Source organism: Carassius gibelio, chromosome B22 (genome assembly GCF_023724105.1).
Source record: "Carassius gibelio isolate Cgi1373 ecotype wild population from Czech Republic chromosome B22, carGib1.2-hapl.c, whole genome shotgun sequence".
NCBI classification, from domain to species: Eukaryota; Metazoa; Chordata; class Actinopteri; order Cypriniformes; family Cyprinidae; genus Carassius; species Carassius gibelio.
The window spans coordinates 2,303,322-2,322,015 of NC_068417.1; the positions used below are offsets into that span (position 1 = coordinate 2,303,322).

At 39.7% G+C, this 18,694-nt stretch overlaps 1 protein-coding gene and 2 long non-coding RNA genes across 5 annotated transcripts in view; 2 read left to right on the forward strand and 1 right to left on the reverse strand.

Moving 5' to 3' along the window:
• LOC127987559 (uncharacterized) overlaps positions 1 to 18,694 on the reverse strand; it is a 1,718,354-nt gene that overhangs the window by 293,803 nt on the left and 1,405,857 nt on the right. The window contains exon 71 of the mRNA XM_052589927.1: positions 4,031 to 4,207. Coding sequence (XP_052445887.1) covers positions 4,031 to 4,207 — 177 coding nt within the window. The remainder of the gene's footprint in view (positions 1 to 4,030; positions 4,208 to 18,694) is intronic.
• Positions 2,465 to 4,957, forward strand: LOC127987639 (uncharacterized). The gene is made up of 3 exons (XR_008161296.1): positions 2,465 to 2,551; positions 3,047 to 3,229; positions 4,839 to 4,957. It is a non-coding gene; the product is annotated as an uncharacterized LOC127987639 (long non-coding RNA).
• On the forward strand, positions 10,612 to 15,195 carry LOC127987630 (uncharacterized). 3 transcript variants are annotated; one of them, XR_008161286.1, is made up of 5 exons: positions 10,612 to 10,651; positions 10,753 to 10,818; positions 11,104 to 11,172; positions 11,346 to 11,443; positions 12,695 to 13,270. It is a non-coding gene; the product is annotated as an uncharacterized LOC127987630 (long non-coding RNA). The 3 variants fall into 3 exon arrangements; XR_008161285.1 differs by adding an exon at positions 14,878 to 15,195 and having other exon boundaries at positions 10,620 to 10,818; positions 12,695 to 12,821; XR_008161284.1 differs by having other exon boundaries at positions 10,620 to 10,818.

Sequence of the window (18,694 nt, forward strand, 5' to 3'; positions counted from 1 at the left end):
TTTGCATCAGCACCCCTCCTAATCCATAACTGGATGCGTCAGCACCTACTACGGTGGGCAGTTTTGGATCAAAGTACTGAAGAACGGGTGCAGAGGATATCAGCGACTTTACTTTCTGGAAGGCTGCTTCTTGCTGCGAGTCCCACACCCATGCTACTGCATTCTTTAACAACTCGTTAAGGGGATGAAGGATTTGTGACAAATTGGGTATGTATCTGCCGACATAATTCACCATACCAAGTACTCTTTTTAACTCACTCACATTTGTAGGTGTCTCCAGAGCGGTGATGGCGGACACTCTTTCTGGGCTTGGAGTTATGCCCTCCTGACTGATGACCTGGCCCAAGAAGTGAATGGAAGCCTGCCTGAACTTACACTTTTGGCGGTTAAGTTTTAAACCAGATGCACGGATTGTCTCCATCACCCTTTTCAGGCGGCTGTTGTGCTCTTCCAGAGTAGCTCCGAACACAAGAATATCATCCATATAAACGACTGTGCCCTCGTGATCATGCAGTAGTTCTTGCATCCTCCTTTGGAATATTTCTGGTGCTGATGTTATCCCGAATGGGAGCCGTTTAAAACAGTATCGACCATTTGGTGTTATAAAGGTTGTTAATTTTTAGCTTTCTTCATCCATAGCCATTTGCCAAAATCCACTGGCAGCATCCAGAGTTGTGTACACCTTACTTCCAGCCAGTTTGTGTAAGATGCTGTCCGTGGTCGGCAAGATGAATTTTTCTCTTTTCACGTTCTCGTTTAGTTTAGTGAGACCTACACAAATTCTTTACCGTTTGGCTTTATCACAGGCACCATAGGCACTACCCATTCTGTAGGCTCTGTCACGCGCTCTATTATGCCATTTTCCTCCATTCGCTTAAGCTCCTCCTCTACTTTAGGTAGCAGCGGAATGGGTATGCGGCGAGGGGCTACAACGCTGTATGGCTTAGCATTTTAGGACTATTTTTATGGGGTCTCCCTTAAGCAGCCCTAATTCCCCAAACACACTGACTTCTTCAATGTGTTTTATTAGACCCAGACGAACACTGACAGATCTACTCAGTAAATTATCGCAAGTAGACTTTGCCACTATTACTCTAAAGTAACAGTCTGTTGTTTTTCTTCCTTTTGTCTCTTGCGTCTTAGCTAGGAATTGCCCCAAATGGACCACTTTTCCTCCTGGACTTTCCAGTTTAGAGGTGACTGGACTAAGTTTCGGCTTGACACGGAGGCTGCTATATGTAGCCTCATTTATTATTGTCGTGTCAGCACCAGAATCAATCTTCAAGCTGACTGGAGTATGGCTTATCACTAGTGTTGTGCGCCATGGTGGCTCTGTATCTGTGATGACTTCATCCACTGTAGCCTCATTCTTGGTCATAGTCTCATTTATTGATCCTAAGAATAAGCTGTCTACTTCTTCAGTCACTTCTTGTATCATTCTGGTTTTGCATTTGTTTGCGAAGTGACCAATTTTGTGGCATTTGTTACATTCTCTGTCTTTAGCTGGACATTTGTCTCTTGCATGTCTGCGCCCACATCTACCACAGTTTTTCTTTTCATTTTCTTTTCGTCCTCCTGCTGCCTCATATTGTGTTTTTTTCCACTTATTTTTATAAACTTTTGATTTCACTTCATCAACGTGCCCTGATGCACCAGCCTCGCGTCATTTGTAGCTTCAATGAAAGATCTTTGTCTTTAATCCCTATAACAAGTCTATCTCTTATTTCCTCCTCATTTTCATGAAAGTCACAGTGGGCTGCGAGTTCATACAAGTGCCTTATATACTGCTCAACGGACTCACCCGCCTCTTGTGTCCGCGAATGAAAACGTGCTCTCTCAAAAATCACATTTCTTTTTGGCACGAAGTGCGCGTCAAACAGCTTCAGCACTTGGTCAAAATCCTCCTCCTCTCCCTCGTCGTCATCCGGCGAGACGAATGAATTGTACACTTGCTCTGCCTCCGGGCCCATAGAATAAATCAGTGCGCTGACCTGAACATCAGCTGGCTCTTTGTTAAGCTTCGTTGCTATTCGATACCGGGAGAAAAGTTGTTTCCAATCGGGCCAATCCTCCGGTTTAGCGAAGTTAAGCTGCTCCGGCGCCGAAAACTTTGCCATCCTGTCCGGTTTTCTCCTGTCAAACTACTTCCTTCAGTCAGCGTGCTGTGTCGGTTCACTTCTGACACCATGTGAAGCGTATCTATCTTCGTATAATATATATAGATATATGAAGAGACAGTAGATCGTCTTTAACTCGCTTTATTCAGCATGAAGCAACCGCATACACGAGAATCTCTCTTGTGTTATCTTTCTGTATGTCTGTCACCCATACGTAAGCCCTGACGTATATCCAATCACAGAGCATAACTGGTTCACGTGACACTATTGGTGGGCTTTTTAATTGACAGTTGAAACTACGAATCAGTACAGCTTTAGCGTCATCTGAAAGTAGTTCCGCCAAAGGATATAGAAGTGTGCTGCATCAGAAAGTTTAGTGCGGAGCTAATGAGTGTTCTCCAAAGTTTATTTCAAGTGTGTGCGTGCAGCTAGAAGTAAGTTCAAATGTTCTTATCTTTGTTATTAATACATTTGTGTATTGTTGCGGTTTAAGATAATCACAGACTTCAGATATTAATGGTAATACTGTATGCGTGTGTACAAAGATTCAGCAATTGCCATTCCTTTGTGTGAATTAATGTGATTATGATACTTTATGACAGCTGTTTATATGCTTATCAGACCCGTTATGTGGATTAAATGCTTATTTGCATGCGTACCTATGAATGCCTCAAGATTAACGTTCTAAAATTGCACCGTCATTTGTTTACATAAGACCGCCGGAATGGCGCTAATAATGTTACGGCCGCGGGTTCGAGTCCCACTCAGAGCAGTCTGTACACAATGTTGATTTATTGTAATTATACATTGAATATAGTTAATCCTATTTAATGCCTTTTGTAACTATATAATATTTTTGGCAATTTTTATTGTTGTTATACTTATTATTGTGTACCTTTTATTTACCATTATTGTGTGTATCCTTTCAGAACCACACATACCCACATATCTACAGTGGAGAATAAAAATTAAAGAAGAAACATCAGAGTCATTGCATTCTAACCGGATGTGCCATAGTGATTGCAAACCTTTACTAACCAGCCCCAAATAAATACCTCAAAACAGAGACCCTCGAGCAAGAACTGAACCCCAACTGTTCCTCAGCGCTGCAGGTGTGTGTGTGTGTGTGTGTGTGAGTGTGTGTGTGAGAGAGAAAGAGTGTGTGTGTGTGTGTGTGTGTGAGAGAGAGAAAGAGTGTGTGTGTGTGTGTGTGTGTGCGAGAGAGTGTGCGTGTATCTGTTCACGGTGTGTGTGTGTGTTAAATGCAGAGTATGGGACACTATATACTGTTCCTCAGCGCTGCAGGTGTGTGTGTGTGTGAGAGAGAGAGAGAGAAAGAGTGTGTGTGTGTGTGTGTGTGTGTGTGTGTGCGTGCGAGAGAGTGTTCGTGTATCTGTTCACGGTGTGTGTGTGTGTTAAATGCAGAGTATGGGACACTATATACTGTTCCTCAGCGCTGCAGGTGTGTGTGTGTGTGTGTGTGTGTGAGAGAGAGAGAGAGAAAGAGTGTGTGTGTGTGTGCGTGCGAGAGAGTGTGCGTGTATCTGTTCACGGTGTGTGTGTGTGTGTGTTAAATGCAGAGTATGGGACACTATATACTGTTCCTCAGCGCTGCAGGTGTGTGTGTGTGTGTGTGTGTGAGAGAGAGAGAGAGAAAGAGTGTGTGTGTGCGTGCGAGAGAGTGTGCGTGTATCTGTTAACGGTGTGTGTGTGTGTGTGTTAAATGCAGAGTATGGGACACTATATACTGTTCCTCAGCGCTACAGGTGTGTGTTTGTGTGTGTGTGTGTGTGTGTGTATGTGTTAAATGCACTAGACTTGGCCACACGTCACATCCTTTCCTTTCCTTTCCCTGAAAGTAAACAGTAATCTTTAATCTGACTGTAAGTGCTGTAGAGTATAATGATACTAACTCTAGTTTCTCCAGCTTGAATTGTGTGTTCATCAGTAGATCACTGAGGTGTTTCACTCCAGAGTCTCCTAGTAGTTTATTCCTGCTCAGGTTCAGTTCTCTCAGGTGTGATGGGTTTGATTTCAGAGCTGAAGTCAGGATGAGACACTGTTTCTCTGTAATACTGCAATAACTCAGACTGAAGACAGAAAGAGAAAACACAATGAATCAGACACGTTATGTTCATGAAGTCACAGCAGAACAACCTTCATCTGTCAAATCACAGCGTCTTAATCTTCATTGAGAGAAAGAGAGAAGATAGAAGAAAACTATTGAATAAAGTCACAATGTCTTGATAAAACAAAAAACAGAGGAAGAGTGTCTGAACACCTTTGGATAATTTTCCACAATTTGGTCTTCAAGACAGAAAAACAAACAAGTTGTTCATCTAACCAAATAATTGACACTTCTCATGATTTATGTACAATTTCTGCTGATTCATGATAGAAATACAATGAAGTTTTAATTCCAAACAACCTTGGGTGAAAGGTGCTAAAATCTTTCATATCTTTTTATTTCTGTCGTATAATTCTTATTTCATCTTTTGTCTAAAACTGATCATATTGTCTAAAATAAAAGTCCTGACTGCTGTGTATTTGTGTTTAAACTGATTCTGGTCTGCACATCACTACAACGTAAATGCATTCGCTCTGCTCTGTCCAGTGACTTGATCAGCTTTGCTCCACAGATTCAACTTTGCACATCTAAATAAAACTGTAGGTTTGTCTGTGTGTGTAGATGTGAAGTACAGTAATATTTCTCTGAAACAGGTCAGACTGAAGAAGCAATGCCTGCACAGAATAAAGCCCAGTCTGGACCGGTTCTGTTCAGTTGTGTTACACATTCATTAATCTGGTGTTTGATGACAGAGAGATTATATGAAGCCTTGTAAGGTGATCATAATCCACGTCAGATCTCAAACAGAAGTTATTTCAAACACTCACTGCTGTCTGAAAGTGACTTCTGAGCTATTATTATTAATGTCTTTAACTTTATAAAATGATCCTCAGCACTGATGCTCTCCAGACGCAGAGAAACACCTCCTTCATTCATAACCTCCTCTAACCTAAACTCAGAGACCCAGTTGGCCAAAAAACCCTGGCCATTGTCCCAGAGGAAGACCCAGAAGGGACAGTGGAAACCAGACTGACTAATTTTCAATTAGTCTTCAATCCTCAGTTTGTAGTCAGTAAACATGATCACATTCAACAGTCACAGCAGAAGCTAGAGACTAAATTTAACTGAAGTCTATTCAAAAGTTGTATGAATCTATTCTAAGCTGTATTAAAGGCAAATTATGGTAAACACATTAATAAAATACTGTCTATTTCTAATGTGTTCACATTATTTTCTCCAACCACTGTGCACTTAAAGGGATAGTTCACCCAAAAATGAAAATTACCCCATGATTTACTCACCCTCAAGACATCCTAGATGTATATGAATTTCTTCTTTCAGACAAATATAATCAGAGTTATATTAAACATGTTCTGGCTCTTCCAAGCTTTATAACGTGAGGTCGGACTCAAATGAGAATTAAAATAGAGGACTGTAACATTACTAGTCATGTAACATGTGAAATGATGTAAGATACTCACTTCAGTGTGTTGAGTGTACAGTGTTTATCCTGCAGTATAGCAGAGATCTGATTCACTTCTGTGTCTCCTAGTTTATGTCCACTCAGATCCAGCTCTCTCAGGAGTAACGGGTTTTTACCCACAATTCCAGTCACATACTGACAGCCTTCATCTGCAGCAGGACCCAAAAACCTGCAGAAGAGAAGATGAAGCTGGAATCAACTCAATGTGCATTACATCACAAAGCATTTAAAGATTATCAAACACTGTTTGTAATGAAAAGCTGTAGTTCAAGTTTAAACAGTTGAACATTTAAATATATATATTTTTTTTTTAGAAAGACAAAAGTCAAAAGTAAATTTAAAAGAAACTCGGGCAAAAGCTCACTAGATCATGATTCTCAAGCATCTGAAGATATTTCTGGCTTTTAAGCAGGAGATGAGGAAAGTTAGCAAAAAGGATAACTAGCTTGTGACAGCTAAGCATTCATAGTGATATATTTAATTGATCTTTTGATGCTGGCTCTTCCTATTATCAGGGCCGGCGCTAGCCATTTGGGTGCCCTAAGCACAAATGCTTGGTGGTGCCCCCCTCCCCAACCAACCACCCACCCACCACCAACCAAAGAAATAACTACCATTCAGAATTTCTTAGATAGGTTCTCTTTACTTCCAAAATAACTGCTGCAAATGAATAATTGGAACTGAACAATGTGAACACAGAAAGTTAAAAGTGCAAAAAAAGTTTAGTGCAAATAACAGTATAAGTGTATGAATTTTATGAAGTATGAATTTTAAAGTGCACATTTTAAACTGCAAATAACCATGCATAACTGCACAGTAGAAATTACTCAACAGAGGGACTACATCTCTATAAAGACACCATTCTGCTATTCTATAGAACTATATTAAACATTTTCACTACCATCAGTTGTCAGAGGCCCTACAGAGGCACACACCTACATTTCCTAGCTGCAAAATCAGCTTTCAGCAGTGTTGGGAACATTACTTTAAAAAAGGAATTAGTTATAGTTACTCACTACTTGTTCCAAAAAGTAACTGAGTAACTGAATTACTCTATAATAAAAGTAACTCGTTACCAGGGAAAGTAACTATTTGCGTTACTGCAAAAAAAAAAAAAAAAGTTGCTACATGTCAGATAATTTGTACTTCTTTTTTTTTTTTTTTTTGCAGTTTTTACAAGTCAGTTGAAATGAGTAGAACAGACAGGTACATAACTTTCAATATTTATTGCACGTCAACAGACAGCAAGAGTTTTATCCTGCACTTCAAGTATTATCTTAAGAAAGGGTGTACACATTACATGCACGTTCTTGCCTTTGACCACAATGATTTTGAAGTAGTGCTTATATCTTCACCCTGAAAATGCCAACTTTTCATCGGATTGCTCCTGACTCGCCGTCTCTGCTGCAAATCTCTGTGTAGCTGTTGCGTGCGTGTGTGTGTGTGTGTGTGTGTGTGTGTGTTTGGCGCCGCTGGCCGGCATGTGTGTAAAAACACTGGCTCTGATTGGCTACCATGTAACACATGACTCTGCCTTAGCCAATCATAATCACTTATCTTGTTATTAACCCACCTGCTCACTCGCTGTGTGAGCCAGGGGTGCGTTCGGATTACAAAGTTTATTAAATCAATGCATAGTAACGCACCGCATTTAACGTTCAAATAACGTTAACGGTGTTGTAACAACGGGAAAAGTAATTAGTTAGATTACTGCGTTACTGAAAAAAATAACGTTGTTACCTAAAGCCGTTCTTTTAAAACTAACATTTTTATTTAAAACATTGTCTTACCTGCAAGCGACGCACGAGCATCATCCCGCTCCGCTGTCTCTTCTTTTTTATTTTTTCCGCCCCCGACTCTTTTCGAGGCCATGTCTGAGTTCGGTCTGCCAAATTTGACATTGATTGAGGCATAATCGAACAGACCACTGGGAGGTGGGGAAGGGGGGGCACCAGAGGGAGACTGGCACAGAGATTCACCTTTTTCTCGACTAATTTGGTCTAGGCCTATATTACGTTTGTATTGCTTTTGTATATTAACATGCTTTTAGAAATATTTTATTTGTTATTTATTCTAGTAGCCTATTGTGATGATTTTTTCACGACCCAGATTTTTTGGTGCCCCCCAAATCACTTGGTGCCCTACGCGCAGTGCGTGATGTGCGTGTGCGGAGCGCCGGTGTTCTGTCTAGAGTCTGTGTTCTGTCAGATTTTCCTACCTCCCACCAAAACAGTGGGTAGTACAATTCCACAACGAAAATTCTACTGTAAAGTTATGATTTATTAATGTCTACACCTACCACAACCCTAATCATACCCTTACAGTACTGCAAATACAGTAATTATGTGTTATATTCGCGGTTGTAGCTAAAAGGGATACAGCCCAGATAGCATACATATCCGGGCCTCATCTGGGCCAACTATGGCACATCTGGCTCAGTTCTGGCAACGGCAGAGGTTATATGGGCCATCTCTGGCCCACACACATCAAGCCGGTTTTAGTTTGAGTTGTGGCATGCTGTTTATGGGCCAGATCCGGCCCGTGTGTGACAAACCGGCTTTAATTTGAGTCGTGGCTTGCTGTGTGTGGGCCAGATCTGGCCCGTGTGCGACAAACCGGCTTTAATTTGAGTCGTGGCTTGGTGTGTGTGGGCCAGATCTGGCCCGTGTGCGACAAACCGGCTTTAATTTGAGTCGTGGCTTGCTGTGTGTGGGCCAGATCTGGTCCGTGTGTGACAAACCGGCTTTAAATTGAGTCGTGGCTTGCTGTGTGTGGGCCAGATCTGGCCCGTGTGCGACAAACCGGCTTTAATTTGAGTCGTGGCTTGGTGTGTGTGGGCCAGATCTGGCCCGTGTGCGACAAACCGGCTTTAATTTGAGTCGTGGCTTGCTGTGTGTGGGCCAGATCTGGTCCGTGTGTGACAAACCGGCTTTAAATTGAGTCGTGGCTTGCTGTGTGTGGGCCAGATCTGGCCCGTGTGCGACAAACCGGCTTTAATTTGAGTCGTGGCTTGCTGTGTGTGGGCCAGATCTGGCCCGTGTGTGACAAACCGGCTTTAATTTGAGTCGTGGCTTGGTGTGTGTGGGCCAGATCCGGCCCGTGTGTGACAAACCGGCTTTAATTTGAGTCGTGGCTTGCTGTGTGTGGGCCAGATCTGGCCCGTGTGCGACAAACCGGCTTTAATTTGAGTCGTGGCTTGCTGTGTGTGGGCCAGATCTGGCCCGTGTGTGACAAACCGGCTTTAATTTGAGTCGTGGCTTGGTGTGTGTGGGCCAGATCCGGCCCGTGTGTGACAAACCGGCTTTAATTTGAGTCGTGGCTTGCTGTGTGTGGGCCAGATCTGGCCCGTGTGCAACAAACCGGCTTTAATTTGAGTCGTGGCTTGCTGTGTGTGGGCCAGATCTGGCCCGTGTGCGACAAACCGGCTTTAGTTTGAGTCGTGGCTTGCTGTGTGTGGGCCAGATCTGGCCCGTGTGCAACAAACCGGCTTTAATTTGAGTCGTGGCTTGCTGTGTGTGGGCCAGATCTGGCCCGTGTGCGACAAACCGGCTTTAATTTGAGTCGTGGTTTGCTGTGTGTGGGCCAGATCTGGCCCGTGTGTGACAAACCGGTTCTAGGTTGAGTTCTGGCTTGTTGTATGTGGGCCAGATATGGCCTATACCAGGTGACCAGATGTGCCATTTTCTGAAGACACGTCCTGGCAGATCACCTTACTTTACCAGTCAGTGGTTCTAAAACTATTTTGAGTACTGGACGCCCATAATATTTCAGGACACATAATATAAATACATACACATATTTATTTGACCTACACAGACCTTTTATGAAGCTGCAATGTTATTCGATTTTTTTTACATTGTTGTACCATGTCCTCTGGTGTGACACCATGTCCTTTGAACTTTTTCGGAACCACTACAAATGTTTTATGCTTTGTTGTGCATTAATATGACACCCCTAAATTATATATATTTTTAATTAAAAAGTGCATGTTAAGCAACATAATCCTAGACAATTTAGCAAATGTGTCTTGCTTGCCGCTAATGACAGGTTAGCTTGGAATAGCAAGGTCATTAATTGACAGAAAAGGCTGAAACGTCCTTTGGTGTGATAAAAAAAAAAAAGTCCTACATTGTGACACCTGTACTGTCACACCACAGGACAAAGTTTCTTTAAAAATCATTTGAAATTCATTAAATTAAGCTCTAATCATCAAAAAAAAAATTATGAATCTCTAGAATATATAAAAATTTCACTTTTTAATAAAAAAAGTAAAAAAAAATGAACTTTTTCATGATATTCACATTTCTTCAAGATGCACCTTTTACACACACACACACACACACACACACACACACACACACACACACACACACACACACACATATATATATATGAGTGTTCGTAAAAGCAACAATACAAAATCTTAAACTATAAAAGTTCCACTTTGTCCCACTATTATGTGCAGGCCTGGCATTTTGCACTGGGTTATAAAACTACAAAATGAATTTTAAATTAGCAATATCATAATTGAATGACATTTTGAATTATGTAGTGATCTAATTTTATCCACCAAGCAATTGTATGTGAATGTGTGAGACTTATGGTCATGGTTATAGGGAAATAACAAGAAGAACAAAGTGCAGTAAACGGTAAAACTGTTTGCACTACAAACCAGTATGTTCATAATTAAGACAATACATTAAAAATAACATAGTAAGATACAGCAGTTTGCAACAGTAAACAGCAAAACAAGCTGTTTGTACAGCTAATATAGCTGGAATGACACCGAAAGCCAGACACATTAAATTTACAAATGGCCGCGCCCCCTCTTACAGAAAGAAAATAAGGGGCATATGTTTGTTCATATGTTTATTTATGTAACGTAAGAGTGTGACTTTTAATTCGTGACGTGCTTTCATGGGCGTGCGGATGGAGTTGCCATGGAGGAAACACCCCGTTTCTCGCTGATTTCACTGTTTTCAGGTGAGTTAAGTCCATAAAATCACACAAATATTACTTATAACTGTTGTTGACACTTCTCTTACTTGTATTTGACTCGCTTCTGTTGTTTATTTACTTTATAGGAATGGTTTAATGTCTTCGAAAAAGTCCGTTAGCATTTCTACCGTTTTCAGACGACGTATCGTCAGGTATGATAACTCTATTGTGCTCTTATTTATGAAAGTTTGGGCTTTTAATCAAATCTTCATCTGTAGATGATAGATTTTGGCTGTTTTGTTGGTAATCTTTCAATGGATGATTGGAAATTGCTTAATTTATTTAACCTTAACATTTGCACTTTACTGTTTATCGATGACGTCACGTTATCAAGGAGCGCGAAAATTGGCAGAAAACTAAAGTTGTTTTGATCTTTTATGGTAAACGTAAAACTGTTCTGCGATTTCAAGAGTAACAAAATAATCCTTCTACAACAGAAGGGAGTGTCCAAGATTTCAATATTTCTGAAGGGAGCTGCTGACAGAGATGTAGGAAGCGCTGAAAAGGTTAAGTAACCTAATATGCATTTTTTTCACAACATATATCGCAATGAATCTGTTATTTATTTTTATTATTTTTTTTTGCAATTCACCTGCTCTAGCTTGTTTCCATCTAATAAACCTGGAACTGCAGACTAAATATTGTTGGCTCTGTGTCAAATTGCTTGTTTTGTTCCTAGATTCTTCAGTGCTGATGGCCTGCTGCATCCAGCAGAGTCGGAGTGAACCTACTGTAAGACAACATCTCCAAGATGCTATTGACCACAAGACTAGTACAGTAAGTCAAACCTCAAATATACAGTACACTAGTGTTCAAAAGCTTGAAGTTGATACAATTTGTAATAATTATCTTCTGCTCACCTCTGTAGTAATTATTCGATTAAAATATGTAAAAAGAGTAATATTGTGAAATATTATTACAATTTAAAATAGCTGTTTTCTATGTGAATACATTATAAACTAATTTATTCCTGTGATGTGCAGAGTATTTTCAGCATCATTCCTCCAGTCTTCAGTGTCACATGGATCCCTCAGAAATGCTGATTTGCTGCTCAAGAAACTTATTATCAGCGTTGAAACAGTTGTGCTGCTTCATTTTTTTTGTGGAAACTGTGATGCATTTTATTTTTCAGGATTCACAGATGAATACAAAGTTCAAATGACCTGCATTTATATATGCAGACACTTTTATCCAAAGCGACTTACAGTGCATTCAGGCTATCAATATTTACATATCATGTGTTCCCGGGGAATCTAACCCCCAACCTTGCGCTTGCTTGCTAACACAGTGCTCTACCAGTTGAGCCACAGGAACACTATTTGAAACAGATGATTTTGAACAATTTGATGCATGTAACACTAACATTCAAATGTTTGGATTCTATGTAACAATGAATCCAACAAAAAAACAATTTCAGCACGTCTGTATTTTAACATTGATCATAATCAGAAATGTTTCTTGAGCAGTAAATCATCATATTAGAATGATTTCTGAAGATTTGTCACTGAAGACTGGAGTAATGATGCTGAAAATTCAGCTTTGATCAAAGGAATAAATGACATTTTAACATAATATTCACATAGAAAAGAGTTGTTTTGTATTGTAATAGTCACAGTGTTACTATTTTACTGTAATTTGATTCAATAAATGGAGCCGTGGTGAGCATAAGATATTTTTTATAAAGGCATAAAATATCTTACAGACCCCAAACTCTTGAATGGTTGTGTAAATTACAGTTATGATGTTCCTCCCAGTTAAACTTTATTAAAATGTATTAAATGTTACTCTGGCATATGCAGTCCATTCTATAGAGACTGTGTCTGTTCCCCAAAAACAGACAACAAATAATATGTTTATTAAGGGATCTAGAAAAATTATTTCAGTTTAAACCTTCTAGATTAAAAATAGTACTCAATGTACTCCATTGATGAAATAGTAAAAAGTGCACATTGCCTGAAATGATATGAACAGCAGCTATGCTAATCTTTCTCCCTTTGCCTTCCTGTTTCTGCAAATGTCCATCCCAAGGTTATTAGAAACTGCACAGCGCAGGACTTGCAGGACTTGTGAGGACTTCAGATGATACCAGTACTCAAAAGACCTTAGATGATGGCAACTATAGATGGACATACAAACTACCGCCACTGCAAAAAAGGTAATGTTAATTTGAAAGAGCTGTGTCACAGTAGCCGTGTTTCCACTATCGAGCTAAGACCGGGCGTGCTAGTGCGTGCCAGGGCCAGTCGCGTTTCCACAGTCACTTCCGGGGCTTGATCGTGCCTCGCCGGGGCTTCCTCGGGGCCAACGGCCAGGGTTTTTTGGCCCGTTGAAAACCTTGGGCCAAAGCGGGCCAGCTGGGGCTAGAGGAGGAGTTATGAACAAAGGCGGAGTTTCTCCGTGTCTGGAGAGCGTCAGCGCGGATCATTTCAGAGAGATAACAACTTTAACAGCAGCATTAAAGACGTTTTAAAATCAGTTGAGCTCAAAACTCACTCTTAGTTAGCAGCAAGTGTTTGAAATAACTTGATCCGATGTGGATTATAATCACTAAACAAGGCAGAAATATTTATAAGCGATGTAAAAGACTATGCACGCTAAAAATTAATGTTACCATAGTAATAATAATAATAATTCTTTACATTTATATAGCGCTTTTTTTCTAGACACTCAAAGCGCTTACATAGTCAAGGGGTATCTCCTCATCCACCACCAGTGTGCAGCATCCACCTGGATGATGCGACGGCAGCCATAGTGCGCCAGAACGCCCACCACACACCAGCTCACTGATGGAGAGGAGACAGAGTGATGAAGCCAATCAGCAGATATGGGGATTGTTAGGAGGCCATGATGGTCAGAGGCCAATGGGCGAATTTAGCCAGGATGCCGAGGTCACACCTCTACTCTTTACGAAAGACATCCTGGGATTTTTAATGACCACAGAGAGTCAGGACCTCGGTTTAACGTCTCATCCGAAGGACGGTGCTCGTTGACAGTATAGTGTCCCCATCACTACACTGGGGCGCTAGGACCCACACAGACCACAGGGTGAGCACCCCCTGCTGGCCTCACTAGCACCTCTTCCAGCAGCAACCTAGTTTTCTCAGGAGGTCTCCCATCCAGGTACTGACCAGGCTCAGCCCTGCTTAGCTTCAGTGGGCAACCGGTCTTGGGCTCCAGGGTGATATGGCTGCCGGCTAATTATAATAATAGTAAACATGGTAAATATGACCGATTGGATAAATCCAGACGTCAGCTTCTTATTCTCTATCACAATTGTGTATTTATAAAGTAACATTTTATCTGTCGTCTCGTTTCAAGAGTTTAGCTCCACGTTGCATATCATCAACATATAATAATGATTTTTGTTCGGGAGCTTTTATAAAAATAGAGAGTCTGCGCTGCGGATCATTTCAGAAAGATAACAGCTTTAACACCAGCATTAAACACTTTTTTAAATAAGTCAAGCTCAAAACTCACTTTCAGTCAGCGTCGAGTGTTTAAAATAACTTGATCCAATGTGGATAATCACCATACAAGGCAGAAATATGTATAAGCGATGAAAAAGATATGCACGCTAAACATATTACCATAGTAAACATGGTAAAATATGACCGCTTGAAGAAATCAGACGTCAGCTTCTTATTCTCTATCACAGTCGTGTATTTATTAAGTAACTTATATTATCTGTCACAAGCCTCGTCTCGAGAGTTTATCTCACGTTGCCTATCATAAAACAATATAGCCTAATAATGTTTTTTTGTTCGGGAGCTTTTATAAAAATAGAGATATTATCATTCATTATAAATATGACAGCTATACTGTGGCTAATAAACAGAAACAGACTCGACCGAATAAGCAGGCTATTTTCATAAGCGTTAAAAATAAATAAAATAGAAATAAGTGTGTTCATGTGTGATTAATTTTGCATGAAGTTGTTCTGAGAGGCGTGTAAAGGGCGTGTTTTAGTGACGTCCAGCGGTGCTTCAAGCTCCACTGTGGAAACCCTGCGCTATTCTGGCCCGGGGCTAAGAGCCCCGCCCGACCCGCTTTAAGCCCTGGCTCGCACTGGCCCGACAGTGGAAATGCGGCTAGTATCAAGGGCTCCCTTATCAGTTCTGCTTTCAGTACTGGAGAGTAAAAGATACATATTTTTTGTTTGATGTTTTTATTAGTACATATACGTTATCTTGCACATTTTATCTCCCCAACAGATTCTAATTTGAAAGAAGTTTATAATGCATGTTCACTACTCCCAATTCAGAAGACTGAATCAGCCTGTGTATCTGAATGTTCCTCATACTCACTCCTCTCTGCTGCGTCGGAATTTGGGATTTTCCTTAGCTGTCAGTTATAAACGTCAAAATTAAAATAAATAAACATTTGAAATATATCAGTCTGTGTGTAATGAATAAATATAATATACAAGTTTCACTTTTTGAATGGAATTAGTGAAATAAATCAACTTTTTGATGATATTCTAATTATATAACCAGCACCTGTATATCATTGCTCTTTTGTTGATTTTGATTACTTCCATTGTCCTCATTTGTAAGTTGCTTTGGATAAAAGTGTCTGCTAAATGTAAATGTAATGTTAATGTGTATTTAACTATATTTATAAATATTTATATGTATTTTTTATTTTGTAATAATGTAATTGTATTTGTTTTATATCCATACATGCAGTTGTATTCATGTATGTATATTTATTTGTCTAATTTTTATATTTTAATAAAGCAGTTTAGACTACATGAGTGTTTTCTTTATTCTGGATGAATTACATATTCTTTTGTGTCTAGAAAGGGTTAATATGGGCCATATCTAACCCAGAAGTCAGCCACAACTGGGACGGATCTGGGCCACATCTCATAAATGGCGTGGTTGACATCTGGCCCAGATGTCACCCACACCATTTCTAAGATGTGGCCCAGATCTGGCTCAGTTGTGGTTGACATATGTCAGCCAGACTCAGGTTGAGTCATCGCCGTCATTCCGCGCGGTATGTGGGCCAGAAGAATATGGGAGATGTGGGCCAGAACTGGGCCACATGTCATTTGCTATCTGGGAGTTACAGGAAACCAACAATAAATATTATTTTCTACCAATTAGATTGCGTTTTTATTAAAGTCTACACCTACCCCAGCCCTAAACCTACCCTTACAGTAATGCAGATACATTAAATATCGTTGTTTAGCATAAGACAAAGGACGCGATATTGATGTGCGCGTGCGCAGTAAACCCGCGTAGGAAAATCTGACAGGGTAGGATAAAATGTCAGGACACCGGCCCTGCCTATTATTATGTAGCAGAATTCACCAAACACTGTATAAGTATATATTTAAATCGTTTAGGTGTGTGTCTCTGCTGCGCACTGACGACACATGTATCTGATCCAACACAAAATATAGCCTATTTCTTTATACACGTAATTATTCAGGAATGATTAAATATGAACCTATTAGTATCAGAAATTGATTTGAATATACAATGAATAATACAATAGCTTCTGTTAATATTGTTCTTTACTAAAATGAAAAGCTTAATTTATATTTTATATACAGTATATTATAGCTTAATTTCATGTATGTACTGTCTGAATTCAGTTATTCTCTGAATAAATTATGGTGTTTATAATTTTAATGTCCTGATTGAGCAACATCTATTTCAGACTAGAGGTCTTCACAGTGCACCCGAGACCCGTCGACCCGAATGGGTTCGGGTCTATATTTTAAATGATCAGCCGGGTCCGGTCCGAATCTATTACCTCGGGTCCCGGGTCTGTTTAAAATTGTGTGTAATGCCCGTGCGATCATCAGACTCGGGGAACACCCGGCTGTGATCAGACACTGCTTGTTTTTTTGTAACTTGCCACTTGTAAAATTAGGAAAAGAAAAGTGGGAGACAAAAAAAAGCAATCTCTCTTTCTCTCTCTCTTTCTCTGACGTTACAAGCAGAGCACACAGACAGACTCAGAGTTAATGCAAGTGCACACACGGTAATAATGCTTGCAGACTTGACAGACTCATATTTAATATATTTCAAATCAGCAACTAAATCTGAAGCAACTAAATCTGAGGTAAACTGTCACATGAATGTTTTCTGTGAGGCTCAAAATCAGTTGAAAAGCATATTTTAAATCATCAGCCGGGTCAGGTCCGAATCTATTACCTCGGGTCCCGGGTCTGTTTAACATTGTGTGTAATGCCCGTGCGATCATCAGACTCGGGGAACACCCGGCTGTGATCAGAAACTGCTTGTTTTTTTGTAACTTGCCACTTGTAAAATTAAGAAAAGAAAAGTGTGAGGCAAAAAAAGCAAGGTTTCTATGGCAACCAGTGAGGGACACAATGACTTTGACAGCCAAACCGCGCTTTACATTTTCTCCCATTTTTATAATAATATAAATGAACAGTTTAATCAAAGTTTTAGTGGTCAGATTCAGACTCGAAGCAGAGCAGAGAGCACAGAGATGATAGACAGAGCAGCCATGGCACTGAACGAGTGATCGTTATTATAGTTCAAAAGGGCAAACAGTCGAAGTTATTATCAGAGTTAAATTCGAGTCAGAATGTACATGTGCACAGTTGCATTTGTCATCCGTCACCGTGACATCAAGTGGACTTTTGAAGCTGAAATAATGAGTGGATTGAGCTCGGACTTGGAATAACGCGAAAAATAACTTGAATGCATCACAGGCAGTCAGGTACAAAGAAGAGAGATTATGGCTCCTTAAATTAGGTAAAACAAAAAGTTGTATTTTTCGCAACAGGTTTATTGGCTTGCAATAGCAATTTAAGGTGGAATATGTTACAATCGGGTCCAGTCGGGGCTTTGTCTTCCAGATGGGTTTGGGTCCAGCTTTTGAAATAATAGACTGGTCCGGGTCGGTTCAGTCTAGTACATTACGGATATCTTTTGGGTTCGGGCACAAATTTTTGGACCCGTTAAGACCTCTATTTCAGTATCTCCAAAATAGCGCAAATATGTCTACTAGCATTATCTACTGTTTCCATGTAAAATATTGTATGCTAAATTAATAATAATTTAACCACCATTTAAATCATTACCTGCTTCAAAATGAATGATGTTAACGAAATTCTTGTTGAAACATTTACAGTTAGCACCTACTGTATGAATAAAAACACTATAACAGAATTATATAAACAATAAATAACTGTTCAATGCGAATAAAGATGTGTGTTTATGTGTTTTTTCAGATTTCAGAACGAGCACTTTGTCATTTGTTATATGATGAGGTCGTGTCTGTCTGATGTTTATCGTGTTCATAATGTTCGCTACTGTAATGAACGTAGCTTTTTAATAAGTAGAGGAAATTCCCTTGAGTTTTTGCATTGTAAGAATGTACAGGGATACTTCAGTTTTAAAAAGCTGACTTATGTGATGTCTCATTAAAATCATACAATTTCCAATTAATTCAATAGAACATTTACACAGACAAAAGGGATTACCAATATGGTGATTCACTTTCACGACGTCATGAGCAATCCAGTTCTCTATTCTAGATCAGTGATCTACAGTGTTGTGAATCTGAGCTTGATGGAAATTAATGTACAGTGCATTCAGTAACTTTTAAACAGTCAGGATAACTCAAACTGAATATTTTTCATGGGAATTGACCATACGGTAGCCTATATGTTAAAACATCCAAATAGATCATTTAAATTGACAATATTCACATTATTATCACAATCTCTGTACTTTAGTTTTAATTAAAAAAAATGTAGCCCTGGTGAGCATATGAGACTTAAAAAAAAAAGAAAAAAAAGAAGGGGGTGGGGCCTACTAAAGGGGGGGTCACAAAAGGTTTGGGAACCACTGGACAACTCAAACACACAATATTTAATTTAATTCATACAGACCTACCTTATGTTGCACATTTGCACTTTTTGAGTAAAACAATGGCACAATAAAAAATACTTTTCAGTTCTATCTCCAATCCCTAATTTTTTCTAGTTATGTAAAGTTAAAATATTTTGCCATGAATTTTTTTTTTCTCATATCACAATAT